Raw genomic sequence first — 18,749 nt, 5'->3', positions numbered from 1 at the left:
AAGCCAAAATCGCAAATCAGGACACTATGAGCCAATTCTGTTGCTGCTCTTTGTGATCTTGGGCAAGTCACTTACCCTCCATTGCCTCAGGTACAAGTTACATTGCAAACCCTCAGGGGACAGTAAATACCTAGTGTACTTGAATGTAACTCACCTTGAGCTACTACTGAAAGAAGTGTGAGCTAAATTAAAATAAATAAACAATAATAATAATAAAAATATCAGAGTGTATAAGTGAAAATTAAAAGCATTCCAATGGCAGTTTCTAGGAGAAACTTCAGGATGGGAGGAGGAAGGCAGAATAGGTAAATATTAGTGAAAATTAAAAGCATTCCAATGGCAGTTTCTAGGAGAAACTTCAGGATGGGAGGAGGAAGGCAGAATAGGTAAATATTAGCACCTACCTTATAGAATGAGCCCCCTTTTTTACTAGCTTTCGCAAGCCAAAATCGCAAATCAGGACACTATGAGCCAATTCTGTTGCTGCTCTTTGTGATCTTGGGCAAGTCACTTACCCTCCATTGCCTCAGGTACAAGTTACATTGCAAACCCTCAGGGGACAGTAAATACCTAGTGTACTTGAATGTAACTCACCTTGAGCTACTACTGAAAGAAGTGTGAGCTAAATTAAAATAAATAAACAATAATAATAATAAAAATATCAGAGTGTATAAGTGAAAATTAAAAGCATTCCAATGGCAGTTTCTAGGAGAAACTTCAGGATGGGAGGAGGAAGGCAGAATAGAGTGGGGAAATGGGTAATCAGAAAGTGACAACACAGTAGAATTTTATGGTTTATGATAGAAAATTCATATTATAAATATGGGACTTTATTTATAATTTGGATTTAGCTCACACTTTTTTTTCCCCCAGTAGTAACTCAGATCTACATAACAGCACTCTAATCATTTATGCATGTATCATACAGGTAAATATTAGCACCTACCTTATAGAATGAGCCCCCTTTTTTACTAGCTTTCGCAAGCCAAAATCGCAAATCAGGACACTATGAGCCAATTCTGTTGCTGCTCTTTGTGATCTTGGGCAAGTCACTTACCCTCCATTGCCTCAGGTACAAGTTACATTGCAAACCCTCAGGGGACAGTAAATACCTAGTGTACTTGAATGTAACTCACCTTGAGCTACTACTGAAAGAAGTGTGAGCTAAATTAAAATAAATAAACAATAATAATAATAAAAATATCAGAGTGTATAAGTGAAAATTAAAAGCATTCCAATGGCAGTTTCTAGGAGAAACTTCAGGATGGGAGGAGGAAGGCAGAATAGGTAAATATTAGTGAAAATTAAAAGCATTCCAATGGCAGTTTCTAGGAGAAACTTCAGGATGGGAGGAGGAAGGCAGAATAGGTAAATATTAGCACCTACCTTATAGAATGAGCCCCCTTTTTTACTAGCTTTCGCAAGCCAAAATCGCAAATCAGGACACTATGAGCCAATTCTGTTGCTGCTCTTTGTGATCTTGGGCAAGTCACTTACCCTCCATTGCCTCAGGTACAAGTTACATTGCAAACCCTCAGGGGACAGTAAATACCTAGTGTACTTGAATGTAACTCACCTTGAGCTACTACTGAAAGAAGTGTGAGCTAAATTAAAATAAATAAACAATAATAATAATAAAAATATCAGAGTGTATAAGTGAAAATTAAAAGCATTCCAATGGCAGTTTCTAGGAGAAACTTCAGGATGGGAGGAGGAAGGCAGAATAGAGTGGGGAAATGGGTAATCAGAAAGTGACAACACAGTAGAATTTTATGGTTTATGATAGAAAATTCATATTATAAATATGGGACTTTATTTATAATTTGGATTTAGCTCACACTTTTTTTTCCCCCAGTAGTAACTCAAGATGAGTTATATTCGGGTACAATAGCCTGGTATTTCTATACTTGCGGTCTAATTTTGTACTTGAAGCAATGCAGATTTAAATGGCTTGCCCAGGATCACAAGAAATAGCAGTGGGATTTGAACTGGAACCCCTGGATGTCATGGTGCTTTAACCTGAAGGTCACACCTCCCCTTTTAGTTTAACCTCAAATACCTTGCCTTGAGTGGAATGGATCGGGTGGATGTGAAGCGACTGTTCACGCTATCCAAAAATACTAGGACTAGAGGGCATGAGTTGAAGCTACAGTGTGGTAAATTTAAAACGAATCGGAGAAAATTTTTCTTCACCCAACGTGTAATTAGACTCTGGAATTCATTGCCGGAGAACGTGGTACGGGCGGTTAGCTTGACGGAGTTTAAAAAGGGGTTAGATAGATTCCTAAAGGACAAGTCCATAGACCGCTATTAAATGGACTGGAAAAATTCCTCATTTTTAGGTATAACTTGTCTGGAATGTTTTTACGTTTGGGGAGCATGCCAGGTGCCCTTGACCTGGATTGGCCACTGTCGGTGACAGGATGCTGGGCTAGATGGACCTTTGGTCTTTCCCAGTATGGCACTACTTATGTACTTATGTACCTTAAAAAATATATAGTGGAATTAGAAAAGGTTCAAAGAAGAGCGACCAAAATGATAAAGGTGATGGAACTCTCGTAATAGGAAAGGCGAAAGATGTGCTGAGGGAAGATATGATTGAGGTATACAACATCCTGAGTGGTGTAGAATGGGTAAAAGTGAATCGATTTTTTTATTCTTTCAAAAAGTACAAAAACTAGGGGACACGGAATGAAGTTACAAGGTTTTAAAACAAATAGGAGGACATATTTTTTTACGCAACGAGTGGTTGGGCTCTGGAACTCTGTTGGAGGATCGTACTAACAGCGGTTAGCATATGTGGGTTTCAAAAAGGTTTAGACAAGTTCCTGGAGGAAAAAAAGTTTATAATCTGCAATTAAGACAGATATGGGGACATTACTGCTAGCCCTGGGATTGGTAGCATGGAATGTTGCCACTATTTGGGTTTCTGCCAGGTACTAGTGACCTGGATTGGCCTCTTTTGGAAACAGGATACTGGGCTAGATGGACCATTAATCTGACCCAGTATGGCTATTCTTATGTTCTTGCATTTATGCATTCCAGATTGTTTCAAAATGTTCTCTCATAATTCTTGTCATAAGGTCATTGATGCAGTGCTTTGGTCCCAAAAAGTGCACCCCCACAGATGTTGCCTTGGTTTGCTTGTGACATCTGATCGTATATCTGTGTGAATTGATTCTTGCTTCAACATCTGGCCTGTCTCTCCAACATAGCATCTTCTGCATTGAATGATATATAATACATTTGAGGATTAGCATGGGTGGGATCCCTTTGTGTTTGAATGTTTTTGCTACATTTTTTATAATTTTATATTTAATCAAGCTGTTTTTCCACATTTTCTGCATTGAATAATATATTCTATATTTGAGGAAGAGTATGAGTAGGATCCCCTTATGTTGAATGTTTTACCAACCACTGTGTGCCAGGTAATAGGGGCTGAATCTGAGCCAAGGGAAGAACATAAGAATAACCATACTAGGTCAGACCAATGGACCATCTAGCCCAGTATCCTGTTTCCAACAGTAGCCAATCCAAGTCACAAGTACCTGGCAGAAATCCAAATAGTAGCTGATGCTGTTCATGGGGATGGAAGAGGGGGGGGGGGGGGGCTTGGAGAAGGCTATTGCTAAGGTTTGGAGAAGGGGGACTGATGCTGTTGCTGGGCATGGGAGAAAGGTTGGCACTACAAAATTGTGCTTTGGGTCACTAAAAAGCCACAAAAAATGTGATGTGAATACAACATTACAGATATACTTTAGGAAGCACCTAATTACCTCAAAAATAAACTAAAATTCCAAACCACAAATAGGTAGGATTAGAAGCTCTAAACTTTTGGTACAATAAAATGAGGGGTAAGAAAGGGGGGTGAAGATTACTATATCAAAGACCCTGGTTCCCCATATTTGAACTATGGGATGGTTTATTTCCCACATAGCTTAGAGGAACCTGAGGATGTAACAGTTCTCTGCTTTTGATACCAAAGTCGTCCTACAGTGATCTCTTGCCCTTAACCAAGTTCAGTCCATTCAGGCAGAGCCATGGGTGAAGAATTCTCTTGCAGAAGTGTTAGTTTCTTCTGACCTAGTATTTACTAATATATGAGGGTTTATTAGGAGACCTTTCCAGACTGCCTGCTAAAAATCTCATTACCTCCCCCCCCCCAACAGAGTCATGTCAAGGAAACCAGATATACTTTTATGTTCAAATGTTCTTCACACAGTAAAATCCTGGTTTTAACCTTCTATTTTCAATTTTAATTTCTAGGTGTGATCAAGTTGCCCTCAATGTGTGACATGAAGGCTGATATTGCCATGACGAAAGAAGAAATGGAGAAACGGTATAAATATTTACATTCTGCATAACACGTTGAAGGTAGTACTGTAAGATAGACTATAAGTAACATAGTAAATGATGGCAGATAAAGACCTGTATGGTCCGTCCAGTCTGCCCAACAAGATAAACTCATTTTACACGGTATGTGATACTTTATACCCAAGTTTGATTTGTCCTTGCCATTCTCAGGGCACAGACCGTAGAAGTCTACCCAGTACTGTTCTTGTACTAAGTTCTGAAGCTAACGTCGAAACCCCTTAAAATTTACACTCCAGCCCATCCATATCTATTCAGTCACGATCAGGGCGTAGACCATAGAAGTCTGCCCAACACCAGTTTTGCTTCCCAATTACCGGTGTCACCACCTAATCTCTGCTAAGATTCCGTGGATCCATTCCTTCTAAACAGGATTCCTTTGTGTTTATCCCATGCATATTTGAATTCCATTACCGTTTTCATCTCCACCACCTCCCGTGGGAGGGCATTCCACATATTCACCACCCTGTGAAAAAATACTTCCTGACATTACTCCAGAGTCTTCCCCCCCCCCCCCCCCCCTTCAACCTCTATTCTTGTCCTCTAGTTCTACCGCCTTCCCGTCTCCGGAAAAAGTTTGTTTGTGGATTAACAATTTTCAAATATTTGAACGTCTGTACCATGTCACCCCTGTTTCTCCTTTCCTCCAAGGTGTACATGTTCAGGTCAGCAAGTCTCTCGTACGGTTTGCAACCATTTTTGTAGCTTTTCCTTGCACCGCTTCCAGTCTTTTTTTATCTTTAGCAAGATACAGCCTCCAAAACTGAACACAATACTCCAATGACTTGTAGAGGGGCATCAAAACCTCCTTTCTTCTGCTGGTTATACTCCTCTCTATGCAGCCTAGCATTCTTCTGGCCATGGCCGTCGTCTTCTTGCATTGCTTCTTCACCTTTAGATCCTCAGACACCAACACCCCAAGGTCTCTCTCCTGAGTCGAGCTTACTAATCTCTCCCCTCCTATCCAGTATCTCTCTTTTGGGTTTCTGCACCACAAGTGGATTACTCTACACTTCTTGGCATTAAATTTTAACAATTTAAATAAAAGGGGATATACTAATAGAAACCAGAGCACTCCTGTATAAATCACTTACTTAATGTGCTCCAGACCAACAAGTTTTTTTTTTGTTACATTTGTACCCTATGCTTTCCCACTCATGGCAGGCTCAATGTGGCTTACATATTGTATACAGGTACTTATTTGTACCTGGGGCAATGGAGGGTTAAGTGACTTGCCCAGAGTCATAAGGAGCTGCCTGTGCCTGAAGTGGGAATCGAACTCAGTTCCCCAGGATCAAAGTCCACCACCCTAACCACTAGGCCACTCCTCCACTCCAAGTTCTATTTATTGCATCAAAACACAAACCAACATACATACACCCCCTTTATGTCTGAACAAAGCTCATTTCTGCTTACATAACCTTTTTAATGAATGAATCACATTGTGCTGTGAAACTTCATCAGCATATGATGATATTTAAGCTAAATTGTCCATTCATAACATACAGGTGAGTTTATTTGTCCTTGATCAAAATGTGCGCCTTTGATCTCAATTGCACGCTAATCAGATTCTCCTCTTGTAACCCGGTTCCACAATTTCGTTTAAAAAAAGACAGTTGTGAAAACCTTTAATCCTCAATGAAATGGCACAATTTGCTCCTGTTGTATAAGTGCTCAATCATTGCAGAAGTGCTTCACTCAGTCCATGTGACATTAAACATATCCCCAAATGTTCCTCAGCTCCTCCTCACCTGTATGTTATGAATGGACAATTTAGCATAAATATCATCATATGCTGATGACGTTTCACAGCATGATGTGATTCATTCATTTTTAAAGATTATGTAAGCAGAATTAAGCTTTGTTCAGATATAAAGGGGGTGTATGTATGTTGGTTTGTGATAGGAGGGGAGTAATTAAATTTTAATTCCCAGACCCTCGACCATTCTTCTAACGTTTGGAGATCCCTTCTCATCGTTTCTACTCCTTTCAGGGTATCCACTCTATTGGCTATTTCCGTGTCATCCACAAAAAGGCAAACCTTTCCATCCAACCCTTCAGCAATATCTTCCAAAATTATATTAAACAGAATAGGCCCCAACACCGACCCCTGAGGAACTCCACTGCTCACCTTCCTTTCCTCTGAGCGGATTCCATTTACCACCACTCTCTGCCACCTGTCGGTTAACCATCCTATCCAGTTCACCACTTTCAGTCCTAAGTTCAACCTTTTCAGCTTATTCATGAGTTTTCTGTGGGGGACCGTATGAAAGGCTTTGCTGAAATCCAAGTAGATTACATCTAGTGCACGTCCTTCATCCAGTTCTTTGGTCACCCAGTCAAAGAAGTCAATAAGATTCATTTGGCAGGATTTGCCTCAGGTCCTGTAACCCATTGAGGGGCATTTTCGAAAGGGACGTCCAAGTTTTGATGAGGACGTCCTTGCAAAACGTCCCCATCCAGGGGCGGGAAAACCCATATTTTGGAAACAAGATGGACGTCCATCTTTTGTTTCTACAATACGGTCAGGGACGCCCAAATCCAGCTCCTTTTTCAGGTATTCCCCCATTTTATCAGAATCAGTATGTCTGGAATCCAGTACTTTGAGTTTTGTGCATCCACACTCCGTCATCGTCCTTATATCAAACCATATCGTGTGATGATCACTATTACATAGGTGGGCACCCACCTGGATATTAGAAACACTTCCCTGCATTTGTGAGCACTAGATCCAGCATCGACCCTTCCCTCGTGGGCTCCGTCAACATTTGTCTGAGCAAGGCACTTTGACAGGCGTCCACAATCTCCCTACTTCTTTCCAATTCTGCAGATGGGACATTCCAATCCACATCAGACAAGTTGAAATCTCTCAATAGTAGCACCTCCCCTTTCATACCAATCTTTTGAATATCCTCTATCAGATCCTTGTCTAGCTTCTCCATTTGTTCCGGAGGTCTGTAGATAACCCCCATGTGGATACAGGTTCCCTCTTCTCTTTCCAGGACGAATCATAAAGCTGCTTCTTTTCCCCAAGTCCCCCCACATTTCAGCGGCTCTGATAGTCTCTCACATACAGCACCACTCTTCCACCCCTTCGGCCCTCTCTATCCTTTATAAAAAGATTATAGCCCGGTATAGTCACATCCCATTCATGGGAGTCAATGAACCACGTCTCTGTAATAGCAACAATATCCAAGTTTTCTTCAAACATTAGGGCTTGCAAGTCTTGAACCTCTTTACCTAGACTATGAGCATTTGTGCTCATTGCTTTCCATCTGCATAGTGAGTTTAGGTGGTTTTCTATATTTAGATGACCTTTCCCTCTGCCATCGTTTATTCTGGGGGTGGCTTTACGAATTCCCTTGTTTCCTTTAGTCACCCCCACCTTCTAGTTTAAATGTCTAGAAACATACTGTCTGAATTTCTCCCCAAGGATCCTTTTTCCCATCACAGAAGATGTAGCCCATCATTACAGTATAGCCTGTTATTTTTCCACATATTACCCCACGCTCCTATGTATCTAAAACCTTCTTCTTTACACCAAGACTCAAGCCAGTTATTGAACTCCACTGTTTTGCGTAGTCTTTCCTTTCCATTTCCCCACGTGGGAATTACTTTAGAAAACGCCACAGTCTGAACCAAAGATTTCACTCCCTCCCCAAGCTTCTGGAATGCTCTCTGTGCTGTAAACTTGCTATTGTTGGCCAGGTCATTTGTCCCCAGGTGAATTACAACACCAGTATTTGAAGCCTCACTCTCTTCTTGGATCACTTTCAGTATTTGGTCGGTACATCATTTCAGTAGGTTGAAACCCTTGAACTGTATTCTAAGTTAATGCCTCTGATAATGGAGTCTCCAAGCAATAAGAGTTTGCTGCTTTTCACCAATTTTTAAACCCGACTAAGCTAACTGCTTTTACTACATTCTCTGGCAACCAGTTCCAGAGTTTAATTACATGTTAAGTGAAGAAATATTTTCTCGGATTTATTTTAAATTTACTACTTTGTAGCTTTGAGTGGCCCCTAGTCCTAGTATTTTTGGAAAGAGTAAACAAGTGATTCACTTCTACCGGTTCCATTCTACTCATTATTTTACTGACTTCTATCATACCTCCCCTCAGTCATCTCTTCTCCAAGCTGAAGAGCCCTAGCTGCTTTAGCCTTTTCTCACAGGGAAGTTGTCCCATCCCCTTTATCATTTTTATCACCCTTCTCTGTACCTTTTCTAATTCCACTATATCTTTTTTGAGACGCGGTGACCAGAACTGCACACAATATTCGAGGTCTGGTCGTACCATGGAGCAATTCAAAGGCATAATAACATCTTAATTTTGTTTTCCATTCCTTTTCTAATAATACCTAACATCCTATTTACTTTCTTAGCTGCCGCATATGCACACTGAACAGAGGATTTCAATGTATCATCAACGATGACGCCTAGATCCCTTTCTTGGTCGGTGACTCCTAATGTGGAACCTTGCATTATGTAGCTATAGTTCAGGTTCCTCTTTCACACATGCATCATTTTGCACTTGCTAACATTAAACGCTATCTGCCATTTGGATGCCCAGTCTTGTAAGGTCCTCTTATAATTTTGCATAATTCTCTAGCAATTTAACAACTTTGTGTCATTAGCAAATTTAATTACCTCACTAGTTACTCCCATCTCTTGTGAAGGGTGTTAAAAAAATGGAAGCGGTGCAAAGAAAAGCTACGAGAATGGTACGGGATTTGCGTTCCAAGACGTATGAGGAGAGACTTGCTGACCTGAACATGTATACCCTGGAGGAAAGGAGGAACAGGGGTGATATGATACAGACGTTCAAATATTTGAAAGGTATTAATCTGCAAACAAATCTTTTCCGGAAATGGGAAGGCGGTAGAACGAGAGGACATGAAATGAGGTTGAAGGGGGGCAGCCTCAGGAAGGATGTCAGGAAGTATTTTTTCACGGAGAGGGTGGTGGATGCTTGGAATGCCTTCCCGCGGGAGGTGGTGGAGATGAAAACGGTAACGGAATTCAAACATGCGTGGGATATGCATAAAGGAATCCTGTGCAGAAGGAATGGATCCTCCGAAGCCTAGCCAAAATTGGGTGGCGGAGCAGGTGGGGGGAAGAGGGGTTGGTGGTTGGGAGGCGAGGATAGTGGAGAGCAGACTTATACGGTCTGTGCCAAAGCCAGTGATGGGAGGTGGGACTGGTGGTTGGGAGGCGGGAAGTACTGCTGCACAGACTTGTACGGTCTGTGCCCTGAATAAGGCAGGTACAAATCAAGGTAAGGTTTACACATATGTTGTCTTGTTGGGCAGACTGGATGGACCGTGCAGGTCTTTTTCTGCTGTCATCTACTATGTTACTATTTATAAATATGTTTAAAAGCAACAGTCCTAGCACAGACCCTGGGGAACCCCACTATCTACCCTTCATCATTGAGAGTACTGAAAATACTGAACATTTAACCCTACTCTGTTTTCTATCTTTTAACCAGTTTTTAATCCATAATAGGACACTACCTCCTATCCCATGACTCTCCTGTTTCCTCTGGAGTCTTTCATGAGGCACTTTGTCTAATTGTCAGCTAACTCCTGCAGTTGGCACCAAATCTGGACATTCAATGCCGTACCATTTTTGGTGACTGGTATTGAATATCCAGTTTATTTTTGGCCAGTTAAAACTTAACTAGCTGAACCAATATTCAGCGCTGGCTGGTTAAGTTTGAATCGGCCAAACATAATCCAGGTATTCACGTAGCCAAATATGGCTGCCAAACTCACGCTGAAAATCAGTGGACAGCTGGTTATATTGTGTGATGTAATCAGCTATCCACTGGCCACTAACCAGCAATTTTCAGCAGGTTATGGCTGGCTATGTCCTGCTGAAGATTCACGGGTAGCCAGTTATGGGGCATTTAAGCTGCCAGGTGCTAAACCTGGCCAGTTAAATGCATTTGAATATCAGGGGGCATATGACCTATCCAGTCTTCCCATCCATGCCATCTAGTCTCCCTATCACTCCCTTACAGATCTTATGTACTTGTCCCAAAACAGATAATGTTTTCATCTTCACCACTTCCACTGGGAGGCTGTTCTACGAATTCACCACCCTTTCTGTGATGGAGCATTTCCTCAGGTTCTGTCCCCTTTCATCTTCACATAAATGCAGGAGGGATTCACATGGCGCTTACGGAATACTGTATGCTAGGTGAGCGCTCACCACATAGTTACGCCAGTGTATGGCTGGTATAACTGCGGGCATGTGAATGTATGGCGCGCTGGGTTACACTAGGATTCTGTCACAGAATCAGGGCACCCAGATGTTGTTATAGAAAAGGCTCTCATCACATGACATTGGGTCACCTAAAAGGAGGTGTGTTCCCAGTTATGTGTTCTGCAGTAAATATAAGCAGATATATACAATATCCCAACTCAAAACTTGATGAGTAATTATAGCACAGGTAATTCTATTAAAGTTTGAGTGTGCACACATATACTTAAGAACAGTTCAAACACTGATTAATTTATGCATTTATTATCTGCAGAAACCTCAGTGGTGACTCGTTTCACACATGGGATAACCAATCCAATGGCTCACCTTAATCATCATAGGTTTCACTCTTGACTATTTTTTTTTATTATAACAAGCAGAGTGTTTTTAGAAAACTTTTTTACTTAGCTTAGAAAAAAGGATCAATTAAAGACATTACACATACCAAGGTTTTGGAAGGTGGAATTATTTGATGGGATTGTGCACAGTTTACAGAAAAGAGTTTATAAACAGCTTGAGAATCTGAAGGTGGACAAAGCTATGGGGCTGGATGGGATACATCCCAGGATACTGAGGGAGCTCAGAGAGGTCCTGGCGGGACCTCTTAAAGATTTATTTAATAGATCTTTAGAGACGGAAGAGGTACCGCGAGATTGGAGTCAAGCGGATGTGGTCCCTCTCCACAAAAGTGGAGACGGGGAAAGAAGTGGGAAACTACGGACCGGTAAGTCTCACATCGGTGGTAGGAAAAATAATGGAGTCACTGCTGAAAGAAAGGATAGTTAACTTTCTAGAAGCCAATTGGGCTAATTTTCGAAAGAGGAGGACACCCATCTTTCGACATAAATCGGAAGATGGATGTCCTTCTCACAGGGTTGTCCAAATCGCTATAATGGAAATCCGATTTTGGACGTCCCCAACTGCTTTCCGTTGCAGGGATGGCCAAACTTCAAGGAGGCGTATCTGAGGCGTAGCAATGGCGGGGCGGTCCACTCCGGGTGCACGCTGCTGGAGGGATGCAGCGGGCAGCCGCGCACCTCTCTGCTCCGCTGGTTCCCTGCTCCCTCTGCCCCGGAACAGGTTACTTCCTGTTCTGGGGCAGAGGGAGCAAGGCGCCAGCGGAGCCAAGAGCCGCGCAGCTGCTCCCAGCAGCTAAGAATGCACCTGGGGTGGGTTTGATGCGCCGGGGAGGGGGGGGGGGGTGCGCATTGGCGATCCACCCCAGGAGGCAGCCGACCTAGGATCGTCACTGGGCGTAGCGAGGGCTGGAGTTGGGCATGCCTAACACTAGGACATCCTCGACCCATAATCAAAAGAAACAAGGACGTCCCTGACGAACACTTGGATGACTTTACCTGGTCGTATTTTCCTTACGACCAAGGCACAAAAAGGTGCCCGAAATGACCAGATGACCACCAGAGAGAATAGTGGATGATCTCCCCTTACTTCCCCAGTGGTCAATAACCCCCTCCCACCCTCAAAAAATACCTTTCAAAATATTGATTGCCAGCCTCAGCTGTCAAACTCGGCTCCATCACAGCAGTATGCAGGTCCCTAGAGCAGTTTTAGTGGATGCAGTGCACTTCAGGCAGGCGGATCCAGGCCCATCCCCCCCACCTGTTATGTTTGTGGAAGAAACAGCGAGCCCTCCAAAACCCACCAGAAACCCACTGTACCCACATCTAGGTGCCCCCCTTCACTCGTAAGGGCTATGGTAGTGGTGTACAGTTGTGGGTAGTGGGTTTTAGGGGGGGGTTGGGGGGCTCAGCACACAAGGTTATGGAGATATATACCTGGGAGCAATTTATGAAGTCCACTGCAGTGCCCCCTAGGGTGCCCGGTTGGTGTCCTGACACGTCAGGGGGACCAGTGCACTACAGATGCTAGCTCCTCCCATGACCAAATAGCTTGCATTTGGTCGTTTCTGAGATGGGTGTCCTTGGTTTCCATCATCGCCGAAAATCAGGGACGACCATCTCTAGGGACGACCAAATTTTAGGATTTGGGCATCCCTGACCATATTAACGAAACAAAAGATGGATGTCCATCTTGTTTCAAAAATATGGGTTTCCCCGCCCCTGGATGGGGATGTTTTGCGAGGACGTCCTCATTAAAACTTTTGAAAATGCCCCTCAATGGGTTACAGGACCCGAGGCAAATCCTGCCAAATGAATCTTATTGACTTCTTTGGCTGGGTGACCAAAGAACTGGATGAAGGACGTGCGCTAGATGTAATCTACTTTGATTTCAGCAAAGCTTTTCATGCGGTCCCCCACAGAAGACTCGTGAATAAGCTGAAAGGATTGAACTTAAGACTGAAAGTGGTGAACTAGATAGGATGGTTGACCGACAGGTGGCAGAGAGTGGTGGTAAATGGAATCCGCTCGGAGGAAAGGAAGGTGAGCAGTGGAGTTCCTCAGGGGTCGGTGTTGGGGCCTATTCTGTTTAATATAATTTTGGGAGATATTGCTGAAGGGTTGGAAGGAAAGGTTTGCCTTTTTGTGGATGACACGGAAATAGCCAATAGAGTGGATACCCTGGAAGGAGTAGAAATGATGAGAAGGGATCTCCAAACGTTAGAAGAATGGTCGAGGATCTGGCAATTAAAATTTAATTACTCCCCTCCTAACTGGTATCTCTTGTTTGAGGTGTTGGTGTTGGAGGATATGAAGGTGAAGAAACAATGTAACAAGATGATGGCCGTGGCCAGCAGGATGCTAGGCTGCATAGAGAGGGGTATAATCAGCAGAAGAAAGGAAGTGTTGATGCTCAGTTTCACTAAAAGGAGCGTATAGGACATGAGGGGAAGACAGGGCAGGCAACGCAGTGGCACCGGAGACCGGCGCTGGACAACGCTTCAGCTGGTGGGGGGGGGGGGGGTGGCAGACCAAAATGTGCCCTCCCACCATGAGGTCTGGCTACTCCCCTGCTTGCCAGGTCAAGGTCCAGAAATTAAATGAAGAATGGCATTAGTCTGATAGAAGAAATAGGAGGCTTGAGTATATATGAACTTAAAGTTCATTTTATTTTACCACTGTACTCTAAAGATGGATGAATTTATTATTTTTTAAAGTATTATTCTTTATAACTATAGAAGAACCAAAGTGAACTGGCAAACTGCCCCATGCTAATGTCCTCCTAGGAGTAGGAGAACCTACTCTTCTTACTGATCTCCAGTGTGCATTTATAAAGGACGTGCTAATTGCTGTTTTTCTTCCTCTTCCCAGTTATGTGGAGAGTCCACGTCACACTATACAAGTGGACTACATTCAATACATGGATGAACTTGCCATGCAGATAGGGGCGAAGCCCAACTTGCTGCCTCTTCTGGTTAAGGATCCAAAGCTAGCGAAAGAGGTGTTCTTTGGCCCATGTACACCTTACCAGTACCGCCTGAACGGACCAGGAGTGTGGAAAGGAGCCAGGCAAGCTCTCCTGACCCAAAGAGACCGGATTATCAAGCCCACCAGAACTCGAGTAGTGGATAAAAATATGATGGACCATTCCTCCTCTATGCCATTACTTCTTAAAGCAGCGGCTGTCCTCCTTGTCCTGGCTGCAGTTTTTCTTCATTTCTAGTTCATTTTCTGTCTCACAGATCTAAAACAGCTAAATGTTAACAGATCAGTTACATTTTTTTAACTTCTCACCATCAATTGTTCTCCTTCCTTTTCTTCTCCTTACCCATGAAATAGAACTAGCTTTCCTCCTCGTTTCCTATTCATGTTTAGTGTTTCACTGGCTTGGTGCAGTTTCTGGATACTTCTTTAGTGCTATACTGAAATCCTGACATCTGCATTTTCACCAGTGACTGAGAGATCCCAGTACTATGGCAGTTCAGTGCATTGGAGGGGGTGGGATGAGGTATGTGGAAAGGTGAGACAATCACAGCAGGATCTAAATTATCTAAAAAGGAATATGCTATAATTCCAGCAGATGGAGGATGCTGTACTCTATGCATCTGTATTGCATGTAAAAAAAAAAAAATCCAAATAGTTTGAAAAAGTAACTGCTTAGTCCTCACTGTGAAGTAAGGGATGTGATTGCCATGAGAAACAGCAGTCAAGTCCCCAGGCATATCTGAGAGAGCAGACCTAATCCGGCCAGAATTTAACCATTTAACTGACCAGGAACGGCACCTGGACGGTTAAATGGTACTTAACTGGCTATCCAGTGATATTCAACAGGAGATAGCCTGTTATCTCCCCCTGAATATTGTCATTTAGCGGACAGCTGGTTATATCAAATGATGCACATATATCATGTGCACCTTTCTTTAAATTACTACTACTACTATTTAGCATTTCTATAGCGCTACAAGGTGTACGCAGCGCTGCACAAACACAGAAATTAGTCACCTTACTTTCTAACTCCTCTTACTCTCTTACCTATCTATATGTTAACCATCTCTCTGACCTCATGTACATTCTTTAAATTAGTCACCTTACTTTCTAACTCCTCATACTCTCTTACCTATCTATATGTTCCATCTTTGCTTATACACTACACTGTCAATTAAAATGTTCTATATGTATTGTGTTGACACTGTAAGTAGTGTACTATGCCATATTTTCATTATTTTTACTGCTGTAATTGTTGCTCATATTTTGATTTATTCTTACTGTACACTGCCTTGAGTGAGTTCCTTCAAAAAGGCGGTAAATAAATCCAAATAAATAAATCCCGCTATCTGCCAATATTCAGTGCATCGCTGGCTAAGTTTGGTGCATTGAACAAGCAGAAGGCTCTCTGTTGAAGTTGGGGAAACAATAAAATACTCATTTACGTCAGCACTTTCAGTTACAACTGCTTCTGAAAAGCTCCTGTACTTGGGGAAAAAAAGAACAGCTCGATATTCAGCGCCACATAACTGGGTAGGAGAGTTAAGTAGTTTCTTATCGGGTCATACCTGGATTGAAAGTAACCATATACTGCTGCTGAAAATCTGGAAAGACCACTGCAGCGCTAACCAGTTAGTGCTGGGCAGTCTGGGTGGACTTGGGAGTTATCCAGCACCAAGAGAGGATCTTCAAGTCCTTGGCACGCAACAAGAAACAGAAACCAGGGCATACCCAGAGTCCAGCGAAATCTTTATTGAAATAGACCCATCACTGGGTGTTCAATAGAGAAAACTCTCTTATTAACTGGACAGATAGAACATCTTCCACCTGGGTAAGTGGCCTTTATTCAACACATCTTGTGATGCTGGTTTACTGTCAAAGGTGGATGATACAACCATGTCTTTTAAATTTTTACATCTTGTATAGTGGTTAGGGTGGTGGTCTTTGGTCCTGGGGAACTGAGTTCAATTCCCGGCACAGCCAGCTCCTTGTGACTCTGGGCAAGTCACTTAACCCTCCATTGCCTGCCGCATTGAGCCTGCCATGAGTGGGAAAGCACGGGGTACAAATGTAACAAAAAAAAAAAATCGTCAAATCTTTGCTTGAAAAAACCATCACTTGTTTGTACCAGATGCCAATGTTTCATCAAGATTCTAACAATATCACGTGAAAGGTGGTTACATTCCAATGCATAAACAATCTTGTCCTCATTCTTCATCTTGTCTGTAGTTCTCCAAAGTTCTTCTCTGTTCTTAGATTGGACTCTTCTATAATATTTATCATCATATGTGGCTTGATATCCTCTTTCCATATATCTATGCTAAGTTTTCTGCTCTTTGTTCATTTTGATTTTCTGAACACAATCTCTTCGTTCTCAAAAATTGACTTACAGTAGATTCTTTTTGAGAAATCTACTATGACAACTGTTAAAGTGGAGTAATCTATAGACCTCTGTAGGATATCTGTACAAAAATTCCCATTCTTCTTAAAAATAAGATGTCCCAAAAAAGAAATGCTCTCTTTACTGTAGTCCATTTTACATTTTAAATTCTGGTCTTGATCATTAATCCAACTCACAAAATCTTTTAGGTCTTCCTCTCTTCCTTTTGAAGTTAAAAACATGCCATCAATGTACCTTTTCCAAACAAGTAATTTTCCACTGAAGGGGTGTACAGTAAGAAAGACCTTCTCAAAATTGACCATGTACAAATTAGCTATTTGATGGTTGTATCATCTACCTGTGATAGTAAACCAACATCACAAGATATGTTGAATAAAGGCTACTACCCATGTGCAAGATGTCCTGTCTGTCCAGTTAATAAGAGAGTTTTCTCTAATGAATAGCCAGTGACAGGTCTATTTCAATAAAGGTTTCTCTGGACTCCAGGTCTGCTCTGCTTTTTGTTTCCTGGGAGTTACGCAGGCGCTGTTGAGGTTCATCAACTGTGCCCAGATAACGCTGATTAAATAAAGACAATAGAAAGGCTGTCCTAAGTTAACCCCAGACAGCTATCCAGGCCCCCATGTTCAAAGCTCTGACCCTATATTAAACAGCGCTTGCCCCATACTTCAGGAACAGTGCAACAAAATAGCCCCCCAATGCTCAAAGCTAATGGCATTCAAATTATATGTGCGCTGTAAGACCGAAAATAAGAGAGATATGCCTGGTGCGTGTGCACAGGAGTTTTGTGGTAAGCTCAGCTCTTGTGAGCATGCCCAGGCAAAACCTGAAGTGAAGCGCAATTGTCTCAATTTTTCTGCACCTTTAAATATAAGCTTTTCAATTTTTTTGTCACTTGAAAGGCTTATATTTAAGTGCAGAAAACAGGCGCTGATGTGTGCTTTCACTTTCTGGTTTGCTCGGACACGCACACATTTGTTTCTCAGTACTGGCGCTTGGAGGCTTGCATGGATTTCCTTCCACTTCCAATACAAATCAAAACCAGCAGATTTTAAACAGAAAATCATAAGACCTCTCATCAACCCCCCCAACCCCCCCCCCCCCCCCCCCCATGCCAGCTCCAAGCTGGCAGTAGGTTTCCAGAAGTAAGAGCATGGTTTGTTTGTGCACTGTTCTCTAAGCATTGGGAGGGCATAGCAAATTACCTCAGTTACATCCTTTTAACTACATTTATATACAATTTGCAGCCATCTTTGGCACACACGTTGTTTCCTGCGCTAAAGCACTCTGAGCATTCTATGCAGCTTAACACCGGCACTAGTCTAGCACAAATCAGCCCTAATGCTGGCATTATGTTCTCAGCATTGGCCCCCAGGTATCATCACTGAATATCAGAAATACTGTGGTAACACCTGGTGGCTGCCTTGTGCCCAGATTTTACAGTACTGGTACCCAGATAGAACCTGACACTGAACATCTGGCCACAATTCAGCCAGTGGTGATCAGTGTTTAACAAAACATTGACTGTTTCCGAATTAATATTACTCCCGAAAACCCTAGACTTGCCCGCGTCCTGGAAGAGATTATTCCAAGTCATAGTGAGCTATACAGAGGAACAATAGTTTTTCCTTATAAAAGAGTTTATTTTCTTAGTAGGGTCTGTACCCAAAATATTAACCAACATGTAGACTGTATTAACTTCATGATTAAGTAGCATTAGGACAGCTTGATTTGTCTGCTTCACTTTGGGATTAGATTCCCACATTCTAATCCTAGCAAAGATCTGCAAGCAGAAATAAGATTGCATTTGCCAGACTTTCAATGAGTTATGCAACATTTCACATATTTTAATTGTTCATATGATAGCACATTATAGCACGGCAGCTAAAGCTTGGGATCCCCACTGAATTCCCTCTCTCTATCACTTTCAGAGAGACTTTGCACAGCTTCGATTGTACGCTTTCTGGATAGGGACCTTGAACTCATGAATGATCTTGCACAATGCTGATGATGATCTATAAGCAATAATGAATACAAGATAGAGTTAGCATGAACAAATTTTCCCCTTACAGCCATCCAATAAGTACAAAGAAATGCCTTCCTCTTCAGTCACTGTTGCTTTGGTGGTTTATTAACAATAAAAGTCTTATAAGCAATTAGATGTGGTACAGATTGTTCTTTAACTGTAAAATCATTCTGTCATCATGTATTTTTGTCTCATTATTTTCAGTGGGTGCAGTTCCTTGAAATATAGGAGACAATTCTATGCAGGGCAATAAAAGTTAGTGCCCAAAATCTAGGCACTAAGGAAAATATTCTATATTTCATGCCTAAAAAATCTGTGCAGAAAAAAGTATGCCTAGGCATATTCT

At 42.2% G+C, this 18,749-nt stretch overlaps 1 protein-coding gene and 1 long non-coding RNA gene across 9 annotated transcripts in view; both read left to right on the top strand.

Annotated features, from left to right (window-relative positions):
* LOC115471837 (dimethylaniline monooxygenase [N-oxide-forming] 5-like) overlaps positions 1-14,972 on the top strand; it is a 92,236-nt gene extending 77,264 nt beyond the window's left edge. For all 8 annotated transcript variants that reach the window (XM_030205697.1, XM_030205696.1, XM_030205693.1 and 5 more), the window contains 2 exons: positions 4,267-4,339; positions 13,863-14,972. In XM_030205697.1, the coding sequence (XP_030061557.1) occupies positions 4,267-4,339; positions 13,863-14,214 (425 nt within the window). In that variant the 3' untranslated portion in view covers positions 14,215-14,972. The remainder of the gene's footprint in view (positions 1-4,266; positions 4,340-13,862) is intronic.
* A 1,020-nt stretch (positions 14,973-15,992) lies between these two features.
* On the top strand, positions 15,993-18,536 carry LOC115472327. Its single transcript, XR_003942505.1, has 2 exons — positions 15,993-17,752; positions 18,204-18,536. It is a non-coding gene; the product is annotated as an uncharacterized LOC115472327 (long non-coding RNA).
* The last annotated feature ends 213 nt before the right edge of the window (positions 18,537-18,749 follow it).

Source organism: Microcaecilia unicolor, chromosome 6 (assembly GCF_901765095.1).
Source record: "Microcaecilia unicolor chromosome 6, aMicUni1.1, whole genome shotgun sequence".
Lineage (NCBI taxonomy): Eukaryota > Metazoa > Chordata > Amphibia > Gymnophiona > Siphonopidae > Microcaecilia > Microcaecilia unicolor.
Note: the sequence above shows the minus strand (reverse complement) of the source record. Positions and strands in the feature narration are given on the sequence as shown.